The 21,992-nt window shown below is 41.8% G+C and overlaps 1 protein-coding gene across 2 annotated transcripts in view; it reads right to left on the minus strand.

Annotated features, from left to right (window-relative positions):
• The window catches only part of tbc1d8b (TBC1 domain family member 8B), a 107,406-nt gene extending 95,088 nt beyond the window's left edge, over nucleotides 1-12,318 (minus strand). The window contains exon 1 of one of the 2 annotated variants that reach the window (XM_063061123.1): nucleotides 12,110-12,318. In XM_063061123.1, coding sequence (XP_062917193.1) covers nucleotides 12,110-12,236 — 127 coding nt within the window. In that variant the 5' untranslated portion in view covers nucleotides 12,237-12,318. Of the gene's footprint in view, nucleotides 1-11,999 lie in introns of both variants that reach the window. The other variant, XM_063061124.1, reaches the window with a different exon arrangement.
• Nucleotides 12,319-21,992: the final 9,674 nt, after the last annotated feature.

Below are 21,992 nucleotides of genomic sequence, written 5' to 3' on the forward strand. Positions count from 1 at the left end.
TTGCTGCGCAGAATTCCTGTTATTTATTGCAATTTAAACCTGAATACTCTGGTACTTGTACATTCAAGCACACACATTTGGAAATGTATTTTAAATGAGAATTAGAGTAGAATATTGATCAAACATAAAGGCTTGTAAACAAAAATTATTTATAGTGAATTGTTGTATCAGATTGTTACAATTACTGAAAAAGCTCCTGTCAAGATCATATAAAACTTTGTCCTGTTCCATTTTCATTTTGCTTTGAAAATAAATTGAAGAAATATTATCCTGTACATATAGTATGCTCAGTAATACGCCTGCTTGACTAATTTACCAGTCGGTTACTTTCAGAGTTAAAGCACTTAAGGGAAGAACAAACAGGACATTTCATCATTCAGATAAATACAAAGGATATCCAAAGGTTAGAGTATTTCTATTGTACAACATGCTATGTCTCAATCCTGAAAATATCTTAGCATCAGCGTTTTTGGAGTACCTTCACCATGAGGAATGCAGTGGCTCAGGGAAATGGATCGTCACTACTTTTAAAGATAATTAGGAATGGACAATCATCTATAGCTTCCCAGTGATTTCCACATTGTTAGTAAGTGAATAAGGGGAAAAAAAGTGTTTTAAGCAAGTAAGGAACTACTGTACATTTCCATTCTTGTAAATATCTGATCTTACAAATTATTAGGACCAAACAAACAGAAACACATCTGTACATGTAGGGATGGCCAAGCCACCAGGAACCACTTGCAAAAGCCACTTGGACCCAATCAGATATTATTTCAACAAGTTCAAGGTAGCAAGTTGCTTGTGTGTCTTAAATATGAAACAATCCCAAGCAATGACTATTTTGGATCTTCAACACTGACTCATTTACAGCCAAGTTTTTTTTGAGACACTGCATTAATATTTAGTCACTTTACTAACATTCATTGTTATTCTAAAATAATACAAGCCTCATGTCATCACTAAGCAGAATATTTAACAAATTAAATCCTGTAAAAGAATATTGATAAATGATTAATCATGTCCACATGTCCTAGGAGAACTGTCAGGACATTAGTTTTCAAATGTCATCCAAGCCACAGCTAATATGCATCACATCTTAATTGTAATTTAATCCATTAATTTGTGTTTCTCTACTTCTTACTGTGACGGGGTCTTATTTGAACTTTGCAGTGAAGGTATTTGTGAATGTTATACAGCTGTTGCTATTCTGGTGGATAAATCATAAAATTAAGTCAGTAGTAACAGCTCAATATTTAAATTAATAGGAAGGATGTGATTAAGTCAGAAAAGGTGAACTCACAAGGATATTGCCAGACCAAACAGTTCAACATGGATTAGAAAAGCTGGAACTTTAATACCCAGAAAAAAAGGGACAAGGGGATTTATAAAATTATCAGGAGCATATACAAGGTAGCTAGTCACAATATTTTGTCCATCACAGGGCAGTCTAAAACTAGAGAGTGTAGGCTTAAAGCAGGGGTTCCCAGCTAGGGGTCCACACTAAGGCTCCATGGCATAAAAAAGGTTGGGGATCCCTGGTTTAAAGGCAAGAGAGAAAAGGTTTAAAGGAGAAATTTTACCACATAGAGAGTGGTGGATATATGGAAAGAGCTTTAATTCCTGAGGAGGTGGTACAGGCAATTACAATGTTTAAAAATCATGGATGGAAAAGTTTGAGAGATGTGGACCAAACAGAGTCAAATGGGCATCTTGGTATCTCATCAAATATGGAGCTACTTTGGAAGCTGAATCAAACATAGGCATCTTGATCAGCATGATGAGTTAGGCTGAAGTGTATAACTCTATGAAGCTATTATTTGAAATATTACATTTTCTTCAAGGATTTTTTTAGTACACACCTAAATAGTACCAAAAAAATGAAGAATTTAAACACATTCACCATAAAATATCAAAACATATTTCTTAGTTATGCTTCATAATTTCTTTCCCCAGATGTCAGGCCACGGTTTCTTTATTGTTACAGAAATCTCTAAAGCAAGCCATGGAATGCATAACGAACAGGAACTGTGATTGGAAGCTGAAACCTCACTCCAATTATTGACTGAAGATTATTAACACACATCAAAACTCTGAATTAAAGGGGAATTGTACACTAAAATATCTGAAATTCAGGAGCTATAACAACTAAAAAAGGCAAATAGTAAGTTAAAAAATAAATGGGTTTAGGGTGGAAGGCGAAATATTTCTGGGGAACCTGAGAGAGAATTACTTCACACAGAGGGTGGTGAGAGTGTGGAACTAGCTACAGCCGAAGTGGTGGAATGTGGGCTTGATTAAGAGAAGTTTGGATAAGTATATGGATCAGAGGGGTATGGAGTGCTATGGAGGGATATGGTCCAGATGCAGGTCAAAGAGAGTGGGCAGGATAACAATTCAGCCCAGACTAGATGAGCTGAAGGGCCTGTTTCTGTGGTATGGTTCTCCATGACTCAAGAATGTCAATATGCCTGCACAAAGGGCAGTAAACTCAGCTCTTAATTGTACACACTTTTGAGAATAACTAAACATAACAGCAATTTATAAATGACTAGCTGCTCTGAGCAGGCTCATTTGAACAGGAACTCTCTCCTTGGCTCTTGTTTCACATGTGTACTATTTATTTCCTCCCTGATATGTTTATCCATTTCCCTCCAAAAACTACTACTGGATCTCTTTTGGGCATACTATAATGCTTTTATGCAGTTTGGCATTCCTAGCCAAACTTGGCATAAAAAAATCATTTGGTTTTTAGATCATCTGTCAATCTCTTTAAAATCAGAAACACAAGAGGTTCTGCAGATGCTAGAAATCCAGAGTAACACACATAAAATGCTGGAGGAACTCAGGTCGGGCAGCATCTACAGAAATAAACAGATAGTCAACATTTTGGGCCAAGACCCTGCTTCATGACCAAGAAAGAAGAGTCATGCCAGAATAAAAAGAGGGGAAGAAAAGGAGGCTGGCTGGAAGTGATAGGTGAAGCCAGGTGGCTGGGAAAGATCATGGTCTGGAGAAGAAAGAATCTGATAGGAGAGGAGAGTGGAGCATAGGAGAAAGGAGAGGACCCGGGGGAATGAAAGGCAGGTAAGAAGAGGTAAAAAGGCCAGTGTGGTGAATAGCAGAAGAGGGGAGGGGGAAGGAATTAAATTTTATTGAAAGAAGATATTGATATTCAAGCCATCAGGTTGGAGGCTACCCAAATGGAATACTGCTCCTCCACCCTGAGGGCGGCCTCATCTTGGCATGAACACAATAGATGACAAAAGATAGGGTGGGAAGAGTTATAGTCAAGATAACTGTGGGAATCAGTAGGTTTATAAAAGATGTCAGTTGACAGTTTGTCTCCAGAGATGGCGACAAAGAAATCGAGAAAGGGAAGGGAGATGTAAGAGATGGACCAAGCGAACTTAAGGGTCGGGTGGAAGTTAGAGGCAAAGTTCATGAAATTGACGAGCTCAACATGGGTGCATGAAGCAGCAGCAATGCAGTCTATGTAGCGGAGGAAGAGCTGGGGAGTATTACTGAGGAAGGCTTCAAACATGGACTGTTCTACAAAGCCAACAAAGAGACAGGCATAGCTGGGGCCTATGCAGGTGTGCACAGCTACTCCTTGAGTTTGGAGAAAGTGGGAGGAGCCAGCCAAAGGAAAAATTGTTGGAGGATCAGTTCTGCTAGATAGAGGAGGGTGGTGATGGAGGGGAATTGGCGGGTTCTTTTGTCAAGAAAGAAGCGGAGGGCTTTGAGGCCTTATCAGTGAGGAATAGGAGTGCATAGGGACTGAACATCCATGGTGAAAATGAGGCAGTCACGGCCAGGGAACTGAAAGTTACTGAGGAGATTGAGAGCATGACAAGTATCGTGGATGTCGGTGAGAAGGGACTAAACCAAGGGGGATAGAATGCAATCAAGGTATGAGGACACCAAGTTCAGTAGGCAGGAGCAGGCGAAGACAACAGGTCTAACTGGACAGTCTAGTTTGTGGATGTTGGGTAGGAGGTAGAAATGAGTAGTGCAGGGTAAGGGAACTATGAGTTTGGGAGCCGTGGATGGGAGTTCTCCCGAGTTGATTAGGTTTCTGATTCCAGAGAGGGATCCTCTTCAGGGGTAGATATGAGGAGGTGTCTGAGAGTTGCCACATGGCCTCAGCAAGATAGAGGTCAGTGCACCATAATACAACAGCACTTCCTTTGCCTGCAGGTTTGATGGTAAGGTTGGGATTGATGCAGAGAGTAGAAAGCAATGAATCTAGAAGGGCTAAGTTTCAAGGAGTAGAGAGGAATGCTGAAATCGAGATGGTTGATATTTTGTCGGCAATTCAAGATGAAAAAATCCAGAGCAGGCAAAGAACCAGAATGGGGTGTCCAAGAGGAGAAGGATTGGAGATGGGATAAGGGGTCATTGTGCAGGGTATGGAATTCTCGCTAAAGAAGTGGGCTCAGAGTCTGAGCGACGGAAGCATCTCTTCAGAAGCTGCATCTGGTTATGCACTCAGCGCTAGAAGTCAAAAATTCCATGCATCCTACAAGATAATTCAACTCTCCAAGATAAAATTAATTGATAACCATGTAAACAAATTACCAGATGTCATAACAGTTGATCTCAAGTTTACTGTAAAAAGATTATCCCCAGATTTTAATGATGGTGCTTTTATTGCAACATATATATCCCTCTCCAAACAAAAAGGATGAAAACAGTGATCACAGATGTACTAAAAGGAATTCTGCTGTGTGTCATTTAGTGTACATTATGATTCCAATAATGCAGGCAAGCACTTTGCAGTAAGTTCAGTGCTGACACAGTGACCTCCTGGCCTCCTCATCCACACTAAAGATTCCATGTACTATTTCTGAAACCCTTAGTGGGGACTTGAAAAATATGAAACCCTCTTGTAACATTACTGAAACCAAATTATCTTGTCATCACACTGATGTTTGCAGGACCTTACACTGCAAATATTTAGTGCTACCTTTACTCTGTAGAGACTGCATCGGCTGAAAACATTACTAGGCACAACATAAATGCATGCACTTTTCTCAGGATTTTGCAAAAATTCCAGAATACGGGCCTGACTGAAGCAAAAGCAGACTACTACAACAACAATCTCTTGCATCGATAACTCAGATTTTATTGAGGAAAGATTCTTTGATGTGATTTGTCCAGAAAGGCCACAGAAAAAACAATAATAACATTCAAAAGGCAGTTAAACAAATATCAAGAACAGCAAATATCTTGATAACTTTTCAGAAAAAAACAGGAGCAGATAATTCTTTTGAGACCAGTACAAGCTATGGTGCAATTATATAACACTATTATGCACTCTTGCAATGACAATGTAAAATAGATTGATTTTATAAAATAGGATTCATTCATTTGTTACATGCCATGTCTTATGACGTGGGTGATCATGGTCTTTCCATGAGCAGGATTGCCCTTGGCAAATTTTTCTAAAGTGGTTTGCCACCTTCTTTTGAGCAATGTGTTTAAAAGACAGGTGACTCCAGCCATTATCAATACTCTTCAGAGATTGTCTGCCTGGCATTAGTGGTCGCATAACCAGGACTTGACACATACATACACCAGCTGCTCATACAACCATCCACCACCTGCTCCCATGCCTTCACGTGACTTTGACAGGGGTGGCTATGTAGGTGCTACAGCTAACCCGAGGGGAACTTGCCAGCTAGCAGAGGGAAGGAGCGCCTTACACTTCCATGTAGAGGCTTACCTACAACCTGCCACCTGATAAAATACGGTGGAACTTCAAAAAAAATACAATAAATGACAGGTAACAATCTTTTTGCTACATGAAGGCTTCCTGTATATGTTCACACATTGAAAATGAAAAAAAACTGAGATGCTGGAAATCTGAAATAAAACAAAACTGCTGGAAATATTGAGCAGTTCAGGACACATTTGTGAGAAGAGAAACGGAATTAAGGATTGTTTTATCATATTCTATATCCCATATGAAGGTTGTTTATATTATGTTCAGATTAACATATTGTTAACTACGGGCATTTGTGTTGGTTGAAATCAATGGCATTGACTAATTTAACTCCTGACTTTTGGTTATTCTTTCTGAACGGGTACCAGACAACTATATTCAAACACAATTAAGATTGAAAAGGCTAGGGCTATTTCTCCAAAAATAAGTGAAGAAGCCAGCACTGGTAGGGTAAAGCAACAGATACAAAATGCTGGAGGAACTCAGTAGGCCAGGTGGCACCTATGGAAAAGAGTAAATGGTCCATGTTTCAGGCTGAGACCCTTCTTCAGGTAGACCCTGAAGAAGAGTCTTCGCCCGAAACGGCAACTGCTTACTCTTTTCCATAGATGCTGCCTGGCCTGCTGAGTTCCTTCAGCAGTTTGTGTGTGTTGCTTTGGAATTCCAGCAACTTCCAGACCCATGACTACTACCACCGAGAAGGACGAGAACAGCAGATATCTGGGAACACTAGCACTTGGAAATCCCCCTCCAAGTCACTCACCATTCTGACTTAGAAACATATTGCCATTCCTTCATTGTTGCTGGGTCAAAACCACAGAATCTCCTCCCTAACAGCACTGTGGGTGTACCTACACCTCAGCGGTTCAAGAAGGCAGCTCATCACCACTTCCTCAAGGGCAGCTAGGGATGAGCAATAAATGCTGGCTTAGCTGTCAACACCCACATCCCGCAAATGAATTTTTAAAAAATTCTGGGACTGGACCCCGCTGCCATGTTTCGGCCTGTACCCGACGTTCGCCCCAACTTTGCCTTGCACCCACATGCTTCGACCCCTGATTCAGCCTCGCCTTCAAGCGCCTCTTCATTGTTTGCGGTGGTTGTTTACCATATTTTTTTTAAAGTAAAACTGTTATTAATAAAGTATTTAGTTGTATTCCTTGTTTTGTTAACTGCCAGTAGGCAGTTGTGGGATTTCAGCAGCCTTGTCTTAAACCAGACCATTCAAGTGAAAGCTGATAAACGTGAGCAAAGAAATAAAAGCCTCCTACAACAACCGCAATGAAGCAAGGCAGGAAGAGCATGGTGTAGACCACAGGCATCCACGTAGACCAACTGTACCATTTCTGTGGTGTGAAACTCTTATGTCCACAATGACTATCCAGCATGAAGGTAAGCTAGCCAGCTAGAGGATACCAATTTTTTTTTCCAGCTATCAGAGCTCCAGAAAATGACAATGGAGAGGTAGTAATGGGGGACAAGGAAATGGTAGATAAGCTTAAAAAAGTATTTTACACCTACAGTATCGTTATTGTGGAAGAAACTAGTACTATGCCTGAGGTTCAAGAGTGTCAAGAAGCAGAAGTGAGTGCAATTGCTTTTATTAGGGAGAAAGTGCTTGGGAAGCTGAAAGTTCTGAACATAGGGTAAATCACCTGGAGCAGATGGACTGCACTCCAGGGTTCTGAAAGAGACTGCGGAGATATTAATAATGATCTTTCAAGAATCACTAGATTTTGGCATGGCTTCAGAGGACTGGAAAATTGCAAATGTCACTCCACTCTTCAAGAAGGGAGGGAGGCAGAAGACAGAAAATTACAGGCCAGTTAGGCTGAACTCAGAGGTTGGGAAGATGCTGGATTTGATTGTCAAGGAAGGTCTCAGCCTACTTAGAAGAACATAAGATAGGCCAAAAATCAGGAAAAAATTGTCAGACAAACCTGTTGTGATTCATTGAGGAAATAACAAGCAGAATAGACAAAGGAAAAATCTGTGGATGTTGTGTATTTGGATTTCCAGAAGGCCTTTGAAAAGGTGCCACACGAGGCTGCTTAACAAGAACCCATGTTATGACAGCACATCCTTTCTTACATAAGAGGCCCAAAACTCTCATCAGGTGTCTATAATGATTTCCATGGCAGACATATGAAAAATAACTATGGTGACAGTACAAAACTCCCAAAACAGAATCACCAAAACAGAATCAGAATCTGGTTTATTTTCACCGGCATGTGACGTGAAATTTGTTAACTTAGCATTGGCAGTCCAGTGCATGATATACAAGTAAAGATAAAAAAAAATAAGTAAATCAATTACAGTATATGTATATTGAATAGATTTTAAATCGTACAAAAACAGAAATAGTATTTTAAAAAAGTGAGATAGTGTCCACAGGTTCAATGTCCATTTAGGAATCAAAGGGGAAGAAGCTGTTCCTGAATCGCTGAGTGTGTGCCTTCAGGCTTCTGTATGTCCTACCTGATGGTAACAGTGAGAAAAGGGCATGCCCTGGGTGCTGGGGGTCCTTAATAATGGACGCTGTCTTTCTGAGACACCGCTCACTGAAGATGACCTGGGTACTTTGTAGGCTAGTACCCAAGATGGAGCTGACTAAATTTACAACCCTCTGCAGCTTCTTCCAGTCCTGTGCAGTAATACACCGCCCCCCCCCCAACACCAGACAGTAACGCAGCCTGTCAGAATGCTCTCCACGATACATCTATAGATGTTTTTGAGTGTTTTTGTTGACATACCAAATCTTGTCAAACTCCTGATGAGGTACAGTCGCTGTCTTGCCTTCGTTATAGCTGCATCAATATGTTGGGACCACGTTAGGTCCTCAGAGGCCTTGACACCCAGGAACTTAAAACTGCTCACTATCTCCACTTCTGATTCCTTTATGAGGATTGGTATGTGTTCCTTCGCCTTACCCTTCCACAACTAGCTCTTGCGTCTTACTAACGTTGAGTGCAAAGTTGCTGCTGTGACACCACTTCACTAGTTGTCATATCTCACTCCTCTACACCCTCTCGTCTCCATCTTAGATTCTACCAACAATAGTTGTATCATCAGCAAATTTATAGATGGTATTTGAGCTATACCAAGCCACACGGTCATGTATATATAGAGAGTAGAGCAGTGGGCTAAGCACACACCCCTGAGGTGCACCAGTGTTGATTGCCAGTGAGGAGGAGGTATTATCACCAATTTGCACAGATTGTGGTCTTCCAGTTAGGAAGTCGAGGTTCCAATTGCAGAGGGAAGTTCAGAGGCCCAGTTTCTGTAACTTCTCAATCAGGATTGTGGAAATGATGGTGTTAAATGAAGCACATCCTGACATAGGTGTTTGTATTGTCCAGGTGCTCTAAGACAGTGGTCCCCAACCTCTGGGCCGCGGACCGATACACTGCCGCGAAGAATGCAGTGGTGTGGCGGTAATAATTTCGGCTTTTTTCTTAAAGATGTGCTGGGTGCGTTCTGACTACCACTGCACCACTGCATTCTTCGCGGCAATGTATCAGTCCGCGGCCCGGAGGTTGAGGACCACTGCTCTAAAGCCATGTGAAGAGCCACTGAGATTGTATCTGCCATTGACCTATTTTAGCGATAGGCAAATTACAGTGGGTCCAGGTCCTTGCTGAAGCAGGAGTTCAGTCTAGTCATGATCTACCTTTCAAAGCATTTCATCACTATAGACGTGAGTGCTACTGGGCAATAGTCATTAAGGCAGCTCACATTATTCTTCTTAGGCACTGGTATAATTTTTGCCTTTTTGAAGCAAGTGGGAACTTCCACCAGTAGCAGTGTGAGTTTGAAAATGAGTGGGTAACTCCTGTGCGAAATGCAAGACAAGAAAATAATTTAAATGAAATAATGACATCATTTATTCTACTTCTGGGGAACATTCTGCTCAGATAATGGAATCAAAATACTGTCTCACTTCCAGCAGCAATAATGCTGCAGAAAATGCTAGTTCGTGATGCAAATTTGACAATGTCATTTAGGGGGTAAAGAATAATAGAGAATAACATAAAGAGAATAATTAAACAGAACAAAGACCTAAATTAAACACAGTTCAGAAGTGTTAAATCCGGAATTGTTAAACATGCTTGTATTAAATTCAAACTTCATTTTAAATATAGCAGAGGATGAATACCGTATTAACTATCTTAAATGACAATTTACTGCACATAACCAAAGTCTACCAAATGTAGCACTGTAGTTACATTTTTACTTTATTTATCATACCATGTTCAGTCTATGTGTAATCATTCTGTATTGATTAGTGAACATAATATGACACAAAGAACCAGAACTTCTACAACTGAGAAGCTGCATTGAAATGTGTGCATTTTAACCCGAGGAACAATTCGCATCAACTATCTTTGCCCCCTGAATGACATTGCCAAATATGCATCACGAGGCTGCATGTCCTGGAACATTCTTCCAGCTGGAAGCAAGGCATCATTTTGATTCTATAATTTCGGCGAAACGTTGCCCCAGATGTGAGAGCCCATAATGTGAGATTAGCTTTTCTTTGCCATCATGTTCAATTTTCACAAGAAAACAACAGTCCCCTCTGCACAATAAAACTTCAGAATGTGAGAAAGTAGCTGCCAAACAGATAACATAAGTAAGCCCTTGCAGTCTGGTGCTCAATAAAGCTGTTCTCTGGGAAGCACATTTTCCCATTCAGTTTTAGCATGGAATGGAAAGTGCAGGATAGAGTAAGTGCACCCAGAAGAACAAGCCAATTTTTTTTTTACACACAGCAATCTTCACAAACGACAGTGGAAAAACAAAAAGATAATGGTCTCGGCCTGAAACGTCAACTGTACCTCTTCCTAGAGATGCTGCCTGGCCTGCTGTGTTCACCAGCAACTTTGATATGTGTTGCAAGATAATACACTTTAGTGATTCTGGCTAGGACTAAATATTGGCCCGGGCGTCAGTAATCAAACCCTTGTTCTTTTACAGAAAAACACCTTAAATGTGTTTAACAATGGCACACCAAGATCTTTGCATGTTTGAAGCCTCCTGTTTCAAAGACAAACAGTACCACAATCTGAGCCAAGGATGGGATGCTCCCAATAGGAACCAAACAAATTGAACACGGCAAATAAACACTGACAGAGAGCCAGCAAATAAATGACAAGCTGTTACAACAGTTGAATAATATAACAGAAAAGTCAATGACAAGTACTTTAATCAGCCAGTAGCTAACTGAATACATGTTAAAAACAAAAAAAGTCATAGAAAAGTACAGCACAGAAACAGGCCCATCTTATCCATGCTGAACCATTTAAACTGTTTATTCTCATTGACCTGCACCTGGGCTACAGCCTACCATCCATGTACCTATCCAAACTTCTCTTAAGCATTGAAATCAAACTTGTGCTTGCAGCTCGTTCCACACTCTCACAACACTGGGAACGAAGAAGTTTCCTCCTCATGTTCCCCTTAAACTTTTCACCTTTCACCCTTAATAAATTAGACTTAATGCATGACAAAAAATTAATCAGACAAATAAGAAGCCTGAAGCTCCACACCACCAAGTTCAAGAACAGCTACTTCCCTTCAAACATTTGCTTCTTGAACCAACCTGCGCTGTAAGAGCAACACTATGACCACTTTGATCACTTACAATAGACACTTCATTTATTTGGATTGTTCTTTCTTGTAAAATTTGCATACAATTTATACTTAATTTTTTTACTCTTGTGAATGCTGCGTATCTCATGCTATGTCTCTGTGACACTGTTGCATCTAAGTTTTTTATTGCAACACACACAAAACACTGGAGGAACTCAGCAGATTAGGCAACGTCAATGGGAAAAAATAAATAGTTGAGGTTTCGGGCTAAAACACTTCCTCAGGACTGAGAAGGAAAAGAGAAGGTGCCAGAATAAAAAGGTAGGGGGAGGGGAAAGAGGCTCACTGGAAGGTGATAGGTGAAGCCAGGTAGGTGGGAAAGGTCAAGGGCTGGAGAAGAAAGAATCTGATAGGACAGGAGAGTGGACCATAAGGAAAAGGGGAGGAGGAGGGGGCCCGGGGGAAGTAATAGGCTGGTGAAGGTCAGAGTGGAAAATGGAGCAAGTTTTTCATTGCATTTGTTCATGCATGATCCAATGACAATATGCACAAATGCATGTACACACAAGTGTACGACCCTTGACTGAGTGAAAAGATTACTAATGATTACATCATAGACAAAGTAAATACTAAGAGTAAACAAAGTTAACGGATAAACATGTAATTAAATGTAAAGCTTTACTCGTGTCAAACTTTTAGCCATTGACACTGAGGAGAGTAGTCCTCCAGGTTGTGGCGCCCCCAGCGGCAGGAAGTGCTAACTCGCCGTCCCGTCGCTTCTATCAACTTTACCCGTTAGTCCACCGCCTCCCTCGCCGTACCCTCTGCGCCGCTGCAAGACGAAGTATTTGTGGTTTTTCTCCGTCAGCCACAGCTTCAGGGCGTTCTTCAGCAGCACCTCTTCGGGTTTCAACCACATCTCGGCGCCCGGTTCCGGGGGAGGGGACAAAACGCCGCCGCCCCGCCACCTCACTGCATGCTCACACCTCGCACCCTCCCACGTCGACAAGCCACCGTCGTGAGTGACACGAATGCAACTGCGTAATCCCGTTTTCAGCGCTTGGCACTCCGGGAGTTGCAGTTCTGTTCCACACACAAGAGAGGCTTGAATGTATTCGAACTACAAATCCCAGTTGACATCGCAAACACGTGTAAACATGGACTATCACAAGATGGTCCAAATAAAATTGTCAGTGCCAAATCTTTATTGCTCCAAGGCGTGGGAGGTCAAAGTCACCGGAAGTTAGATTTTAATACAATATTCACGGGATAATAAAAGAAGAAAATATTCCCAACACAGCAGGTTAATTAAAAATAAAGTCAAGTTTATATGCATAAGTCCAATGAAAACCCTATGTGGTACATTAGTCTATTATTGTCACATCTATTGACAGACATCCCACCTCTCCCAGAAGTTCCGGGAGTCTCCTGCATATTGATAGTGGCTCCCTGACGTCCGGAAATTATATACAATATCCCGGAAATAGATTTTTTTGAGAGGGAGAGGGAGCATCCTGATTGGTCTCTCTTCGTGCTAAGAGTGGTCCCCAACCACCGGGCCACGAGGAAACGATATGATTTGGCAATATGAAAGGATATGAGTTTGCTGCACCTTTCCTCATTCCCTGTCACGCACTGTTGAATGTTAACGCACCCGAGGTCATCAGTGACCCAAAACGTGCAAAGGAATGGGTCCGTGACCCATTTGTGAATGTCCCCGGTGAATCATCCATGTCAGCGCGAGAAAAATATCAACTCCTCAAGCTTGCAAATGACGGTGGACTGAAAAGTATGTTTGGCATAACATCTCTGCCGGCATTCTGGATCAAAGTCAAGGCTGAATATCCTGAGATAGCCACGAAAGCACCGAAAACGTTGCTTCCATTTCCAACATATTTCTGCGAATCGGAGTTTTCTGCAATGAATGCAACGAAAACTAAATTGAGGAATAGACTGGAACCTCCTTCGAGTATCGCTGTCTCCCATCATCCCTCCATGACACTGTCTTGTTGCAAGGAAACAAGCCCAGGGCTCCCACTGATTCAGTATTATTGGTGTGTTGCAAGGATTTTATATGTTCATACGAGGAAAATATGTGCTGTGTGTTTAATATCCGAACATTACTTAAAATGTTATGATGCTATTGACTTATAAGTGACTTATAATTCAGTGGTCCCCAACCTCCAGGCCACGAAGAATACAGCGATGGCCGGAAGGCACCCAGCACATCTATAAGAAAAAAGCCAAAATAAACAAGCTAATTAATTAGGTGCCTCCCGGCACGTAATCAATTAGCTTGTTTATTTCGGTTTTTTTCTTAAAGATGTGCTGGGTACCGCTGCATTCTTCGCGGTCCGGAGGTTTGGGACCACTGTTATAATTGACTTATCACTATATTCATGCGAGAAAAATATGCGCTGTGTGTTTAATATTAAATTCGTTAGATAAACCCCTTTAGAAATGAAATTGAGTGTATTAGCTACTTACAAGTGAGCTATAGTTGACGTATCACCTATATTCCGGTCGCGTTTAACACCCACTCCACCCCCACCCCCACCCCCACCCCCGGGGTCGGCCGGTCCACAAGAATATTGTCAATATTAAACCGGACCACGATGCAAAAAAGGTTGGTGACCCCTGATTTAAACTAGCTGGCTAGCTGCCAAGGAGCTACGCTATTGATGTCCTACGTGATGAGGCCAAACTCCCTGTAGACTTGCTTAAAGCTGTAATAGAATAAACACGATAATATAACATAAGTACATATCTTAATGTCACATTTTCTGCATGTACCCAACTTGGTTTACAGATTAGACAAAATCAAACTAAACAAAGTATTACATACACGATACACCCTTGGAGGTCGACGGGGGGGGGCGCGTGGATGTGGGATTGCGGGGAGGCGGGGGTGCTACATCCCTGAAATGAGTTTTTGCAGGGTGGGATGTCTGTATTGAGGTACAGTAAAAAAAAATTGAGTTGCATACTATTCATACAGTCAAAGCATTAAAACAGTGCATTGAGGTAGAATAAAGGTTGACAAGTACAGAGAAATACATTTCGAAGAGTTAAAAGATTGCTTGCAGCAGCATCACAAGCAAATAACATCAGAGGTAACATTTGCAGAAAGAGAAGAAGAGTTTTCCTTTCAGGTTAAAGGTTTTTCATTTTAGACCCTTTATTTCAAATTTCTTGCATCCATAGTCCCTTAATCTTCAAGCACCTAATAATATCCATCTGTTCTCAATTTCCAAGAAATAAATTATTTTGAAAAAACATTGACTTCATCAACAAATCTCAAAATAAAGCCTTGAGTAAACACAAGAAGTTCAGCAGATGTTGGAAATCAAGAGTAACACACACAAAATACTGGAGGAACTCAGCAGGTCAGGCAGCATCTATGGAGAAGAATAAATAGTCGATGTTTCTGGCTGAGACCCTTCATCAGGGCTTGTGTACTCCCTCTCCAAGAACACCACAGGATTTCATAACTTTCAAGCTTCCTCCAAAACGCTAAACAGAGAAAACATGGGAACGTGTGCTGATGCTGGAAATCCAAAGGACCACACACAAAATGCAGAAGGAACTCCGCAGGTCAGGCAGCATCTATAGAAATGAAAGATGGTTGATGTTTAGGGCTGATACCCTTCTTCAGGACCGAGAAGGACAGTGCCAGAATAAAAAGGTGGGCGGATGGGAAAGAGGCTATCTAGAAGGTTGACAGGTGAGTCCAGGTGGGAGGGAAGGGTTGGAGAAGAAAGAATCTTATAGGAGAGAAGAGTGGAGCAGAGGAGAAAGGGAAGGAGGAGGGGAACCAGGGGGAAGTGATAGGCAGGTGAGAAGAAGTAAAAAGAAAGTGGTGACTAGAGGATGGGGGAAGAATTTGTTTACCAGAAAGAGAAATCGATATTCATGCCATCAAGCTGGTGGCTACTCAGACAGAATATAAGGTGTTTTACCCTGAGGCTGGCCTCATCTTGGCACAAGAGGAGGCCGTGGACCAACACATCAGAATGGGAAGGAGAATCAGAATTAAAACGTTTGACCACCGAGAAGTCCCGCTTGTGGCTGATGGTGCAGAGGTGCTCGAAGAAGTGGTCCCCCAATTTACGAAGAGTCTCACCAATGTAAAGAAGACTGCATTGGGAGCACTGTACACAATAAGACAAAAGTGAGGAAATTATCAGCCTGTTAGCCTAACCTCAGTGCTTGGGAAATTGTTGGAGTCTATTATCAAGGACAAGGTTGCAGGGTGCTTGGAGACTAATGATAAAATAAGTCAAAGTCAGCATGGTTTCTGTAAAGGAAAATCTTGTCAGACAAATCTGTTAGAATTCTTCAAGGAAGTAACAAGCAGGGGGGACAAAGGAGAAGCAGTAGATGTCATTTACTTAGGTTTTCAGAAGGCATTTGATAAGGTGCCTCAGATAAGGTTGCTTAACAAGATAAAATGCTATGGTGTTACAGGAAAGATACTGGCATGGATAGAGGAATGGCTGACGGGCAGGAAGCAGTGAGTGGGAATAAAAGGGGCCTTTTCTGGTTGGCTAACAGTGACTATTGGTGTTCCTCGGGGGTCAGTATTGGGACCGCTACTTTTCACATTATTTCTCAATGATTTAGATAGTGAAATTGATGGCTTTGTGGTAAAGTTTGAGGATGACACGAAGATAGGTGGAGCAGTAGGTAGTGCTGAACAATGCAATTGCAGCAGCATTTAGACAACTTGGAAGAATGGGCAAAAAAGTGTCAGATGGGATATAATGTTGGGAAATGCATGATAATGCATTTTGGTAAAAGGAAAAATAGTGTGGATTATTATCTAAATGGAGAGAAGGTTCAAGCATCAGAGGTGCAGAGGGAATTAGGAGTCCCTGTGCAAGACTCCCAGGAGGTTAATTCACAGGTTGAGTCTGTGATAAAGAAGGCAAATGCAATGTTGGCATTTATTTCAAGGGGAATAGAATATAAAAGCAAGGAGATAATGCTGAAGCTTTACAAGACATTTGTCAAGCCACACTTGGAATATTGTCAACAGTTTTGGGCCCCTTATCTCTGAAAGGACGTCTTGTCATTGGAGAGAGTCCAGAGGAGCTTCATGAGGATGATTCTGGGAACGAAGGGGTTAACAGCTTTGGGCCTGTACTCACTGGAATTTATAAGAATGCGTGGGGATCTCATTGAAACCTACCGAATGTTGAAGGGACTAGATAAGTTGGATGTGGAGAGGGTGTTCGCTCTGGTGGGGGTATCCAGAACTAGAGGGCACAACCTAAAAACTGAGGGGTGACCTTATAGAACAGAAGTAAGGAGGATTTTTTTTTAGCCGAGGAGTGGTGAATCTGGGGAGCACTCTGCCACAGACTGTCGTGGAGATCAAGACCATGGGTATATTCAAAGCAGAAGTTGATAGATTCCTGATTGGCTAGGGCATCAATGGATATAGCGGGAGGGCAGGTATATAGGGTTGGATGGATCCAACAGATCTGGGATCTACCATGATGAAGTGGTGGAGCAGATTCGATGGACTGACTGGCCTAATTCTGCTTCTATGTCTTATGGTCTTATTATGATCTAAAGTCCATTTCAGGTTCTAACTATCTTTTGGATTGTAATGTTCTTCCTCAGATCCCTCCAAATCTTTCAGACTTTACGTAAACCTATGCACACTACTCTTAAGATACCTTTGCTCTGGGGAATGTTTCCTTCCATCTAACCAGTCTATGTTCCTCCTTCAAGACCCCACATTCACTTTCGCTCCAAGAAAAACACACCCAGCCTAGCCAATCTCTCATAACTGCAGCACACAGTTCCAGATAACACCCCGGGGAATTTTTTTGTAAACTCTTTTAATTTTAATTGCATTCTTCCTGTAGTGGAGATCAAAATTGTACCAAGTACTCTAGCTCTGGCCTAACCAATTTTTTTAATATAAATTTGGACCATAGTCTACCTGCTCTTATTTTCTATGCACGTTAATGAGAGAAAGAGCCTGTATTTCTTTCTTCAATTGCCAACAGTGGAAGACATGATAAGCCATCAGTGTTACTTTGTTGTTTGGTACCCTTATCTATATCATAAGAATCTATGTCATAAGAATGGGCTCCTAGGAAAAGTGCCCAATGTTGTATCTGGGTAGCAGACCTCACTGTGATTCCCTTCCTAAAGTTGAAAATAGACACAAGGGGCTGGTGGTGTGTCATTAGAGTAAATTATTGTCCATAGGGGTAGTGGTGGAACTTCTTTATTCCCCCTACCAGACTAAGGGCCTCTCAGTTGATCTGTGTGTAATTTGCATTCTGTGCTTGTCAGTGATCTTGAAGCAAATGCAATTGGACTCTCAGATCCATCTTTCATAACGTGTGACAAAACGGCACCAATACCATAAGGGGACCCATCGCATGCCATCTGATTGGCAGAAATGGGTCAATATGGGTGAGCAATTCATCTGAGGTTATTAGTTTCCTTGCTGCCTTGAATGCTCTTTCACGCCTTTCTGACCATTCCCACTTTGCTCCTGTCTGTATAAGCGTGTTCAATGGATGCAGTGCGGTCGCAATGTTTGGGAGAAACCAGTGGTAGTTGTTTACGAGACCCAAGTATGACCGGAGTTGTGGCACATTTTCCTGTTTGGGTGCCTGTAGCACTGCTTCAATCTTCTCTTGTAGCTTATGTAAACCATGCTTTCAGTGATATGTCCACAATATGAGATGTCATGCTTGAAAACCTCACATTTCTCTCTCTTTGCACACAGACCATACTCACTCCGCCTGGTAAGCAATTTACCAAGGTCCTGGAGGTGCACTTCATCATTTTTGCCAGTCACAATGATGTCATCAAGGTAACATTGTATTCCAGGGATATCTTGGAGCACTAGGAACACTGCTTCTTGCCAAACTGCTGGAGCTGATGCGACACCAAAGACGAGACAATTATACTGCAACAGTCTCCGTGAGTGTTGATTGTGAGGAACTTCCTGCTTGACTCTTCAATCTCCAATCTTTGAAAACCTCTCCCCGCCTGCCAAAAATGCAAAAATATCTTCTATTCATGGCAGGGGATACTGCAAGATACAAAAATATATTTTATTCATGGCAGGGGATACTGCAAAATACAAAAATATCTTTTATTCGTGGCAGGGGATACTGCATGTTGTGCAGCACAGGATTGATAGTCACTTTGAAGTCCCTGCATATGCAAACAGCTCCAGACTTCCCTTTCACCAGGACAATGGGCATGGACCAATCGCTCCACTCATCCTTGGAAAGAATACTAGATACCTCCAAGTTCTGAAGTTCAGCATCCGCTTTAGGACATAGTACAAAAGGCACTAGACGCGCTTTATGGAACCTTGGTGTTGATGCTTCATCCAGTTCAGTTCTGAGGTTCATGCCTTTGAGTTTACCAATACTTTTCTCAAACACTTCCTCATTAGGATTAAGCACCTATGATAGTCTCCGGTTAGTGCTGCCATTTGGGCTACCTGTTAATGACACATTGAATGCCAGTCTAGTTAGATTTTTCTCAACCATTCACATCCGAGCAGTGCTGGCTCTCCACTTTTCAACACATCAAGCTCTAACTGCTGTGTTTGGCCTCCATACATCACATTCACTTTCAGTTTGCCCTTGAGAAACACTTTCTCATCTGTGTAGGACTTCGGCACCATCAAGGTCTTTTACATTGGTAGCTTAGTGTAACTCTCAGGTTCGGCTGGCGGCATTAGTCTAGGGAAGACAGTCTCTGGTCTGCCAAACGTGTGAAATCTGAGGTGCAAAACCACTTATTTGTGTGGATGTTGCGTGATGTGTTCCCCTGTTACAAATCAGTACCATGAAATAACAAACAGTACACCATATGCAATTAAATGATTTAGCTTTATTTTTTTTTTAGTTCTTAATTTGACTAGGGGGTTAGTAAGGAAAACAAAAAGTAAAGGGCCCATTTTAATGAAACAGTCTAATGCGCACATTGGAGCTCATGGTTTCCCGCCGGTTAGTCATCCATCGATTTTTCCCAGGCAGCGTCAACTCCTGGACCCATTCCAAGTCTGCTCTGTCCTGCAGTCTAGGACCTCTCCATTCTGGCATCTTCTCTCTCCATCTTCTGCCGAACAAAAGACCACAAATGCCTCACTCTCAGGCACACATGAAAGAAAAACACTCCCCTCATTGGCCGGCGCACATTCCAAAACCCCCATTATCTCTAGTCTTAACCCAAACTTTGCTGCTACAGAAAAACCATCATATTAACAGTGAAACCTTTCCCAGGGCGTTACATCATAAAACAACCTGTTGGAGTCAGTCTCTAAAATTATAGACAAAGCTGACCCTATATCCAGCTCCATTTTCAGTTTTACACTGAACACATCTGTTGTAATCCATATGATCATATGATTTTGAGATCTGCTTCTGTAATGTTATGCAGTTCTAGGTATGGCAGCTCCTCTTTTTCAGACTCTGTGTTATCTGATTCAGTTTCACATTCAGTCACTGTATGCATTTGTTTAGTTTTATGTTTGAAAATTTCATTCTATGTGGCTTTTCTCTTTGTTTGTGCTTTTTAATCTGACTTGCACACTCACTCTATATGGATTTGTCTGTAACACCTTCTGCAAAACTTTTCTTTGAACTAAGTCATTTGAATCACGGGAGGTTTTGCTGCATCGATAACATTTTTGGCTTTTTGCACCATTCAGAGACATTTTGTGCATTTCACATTCTGAACTCTTTTTCTGCAGTTCTGCCACATCCTTTGCTGCAGTCTCTAATGATATTGCGATTATCAATGCCCTTTCTAGGGTTAGGTCTCTTTCTGGCAGTAGCCTCTTTTGAGTGCTTTGACTACGCATGCCAAATACATGTCTGTCCTTTAATGCATCAAAAAATCCATCTCCAAAGTCGCAGTATTGGGAAAGTGTCCACTGTTCTGCAATGGATTCAGAAATGCTTTCATCCTTTGACTGGTTCCTTTTGTGAAATCTAAATCTCTCACCTATTACTAACAGTTTTGGGCTCAAGTGATTTTGCAAAATTGCAAAAACATTCATCGAATGTCTTGCTTGCTGGGTTTTCAGGAGTTATTAAGTTGCACAAAAACCTTTACGTTTTAGCACTCATTAAGCTAAGAAGTGTAGGGGCTTTCTTTTCCTCATCCATGTCGTTTGCATTACAATACCGTTCAACTATCTTGATATATGATTCCTTGTCCTCATTAGCACTATTAAATTTGTCAACTTTCCCGACTAAGGCCATCATCATGTTATTTTCACTTTAACTTTGCTAGTTGTGCATTTCTCACTGTGTCCTGTGCACTATTACTCACGCATCCCTTTGTTAGTGTGTATGTCGTCCTTCTCTGTATTGATTCAGACTTTCCCCCTTGCAGTCTCTCTCCCTTCCTCTGAATTCTGTCATCTGATAACTGTTGGTGCAGTTGGTGATATTCGCTGACAATCAGGTTTGTACTCGTTGCCAATTTGTTATGTCTTTACAACTATATACCAATTAAATAACACCACACACATGGAGGTGAGGTTAACTGGTGTATTCACTTTGCAGTGAGAGGACAAAAGATCAATTCACATGGTCAATAAGTAGTACTAAGGGGAGTCCATGCACGAAAAGAAATAGATCCATGCATTACAAAGTGGATGGGCTACAGCAGCAAAAAAACCATGATCATACACTCAGTGACCATATTATTAAGTACAGGAGGTACCTAATAAAGTAGCCTCGAGGTGTAATCACCATTAAATTGCAGAAGACTGGTTCAAGATCTGCATTAGCAGGTGTCGGAGTCTGTCTGCCTGGTGACTAACATGTATTATCCAATGCTGGGTGTGTACACATCTTAGAAATACGGCCTAAGTCTTGTCTCTGTTTTGTTGATATACAAACCTAGTTCAGAACTGGTTTTACCTGCATGGTTTTAGGATCTAGCACACAACAGGGAAATCATTTCTTTTTCTCTCTCTGAGTTTTTTTGTGTTTAATAAAGGCACGCTGTTGATTTAGATTAATATCTATCCTTCAGTATCTGAGTGAGTGAGAAAGAGGTACTGAGAGTAGAGACTCCAGGCAGTATAGTTGAATGCTCTTCTTGCGGGATGTGGGAAGACAGGGAGACCTCCGGCGTCCCTGATGACTACAACTGTGAGAAGTGCATCCAGCTGCAGCTTCTAACACTCTGTGTTAAGGAGCTGGAGCTGGAACTTGATGAACTCTGGATTATTCGGGAGGCTAAAGGGGTGATAGATAGGAGCTATAGAGAGGTAGTTACACCCAAGATACAGCACAAAGGAATCTGGGTGACAGTCAGGAAGGGGTAAGGGTTTAAACAGCCTGTGATAGAACCCCTGTGGCTATCCCCCTCAATAACAGGTGTAGCACTTAAGATACTGTTGTGGGGGGATGACCTAACAGGGGGAAGTCACTGTGGGTGAGCCCCTGGCACTGTGTCTTCCTCTGTGACTCAGAAGAGAAGGAGGAGAAGAAGTGCACTGCGGTGATGGGGGATTTGTTAGTCATGGGAATGAACAGGAGTTTCTATGGGCGAGAGCGAGATTCCCGAATGTTACGTTGCCTCTTGCGTGCCTGGGTGTAGGACATCTTAGATCGAGGCCTCAGAGTTCTTAAATGGGAGGGTGAACAGCCAGAAGCTGTGGTCCATGTAG

The sequence above is a fragment of the Mobula hypostoma genome, chromosome 10 (assembly GCF_963921235.1).
Source record: "Mobula hypostoma chromosome 10, sMobHyp1.1, whole genome shotgun sequence".
Classification (NCBI taxonomy): Eukaryota; Metazoa; Chordata; class Chondrichthyes; order Myliobatiformes; family Myliobatidae; genus Mobula; species Mobula hypostoma.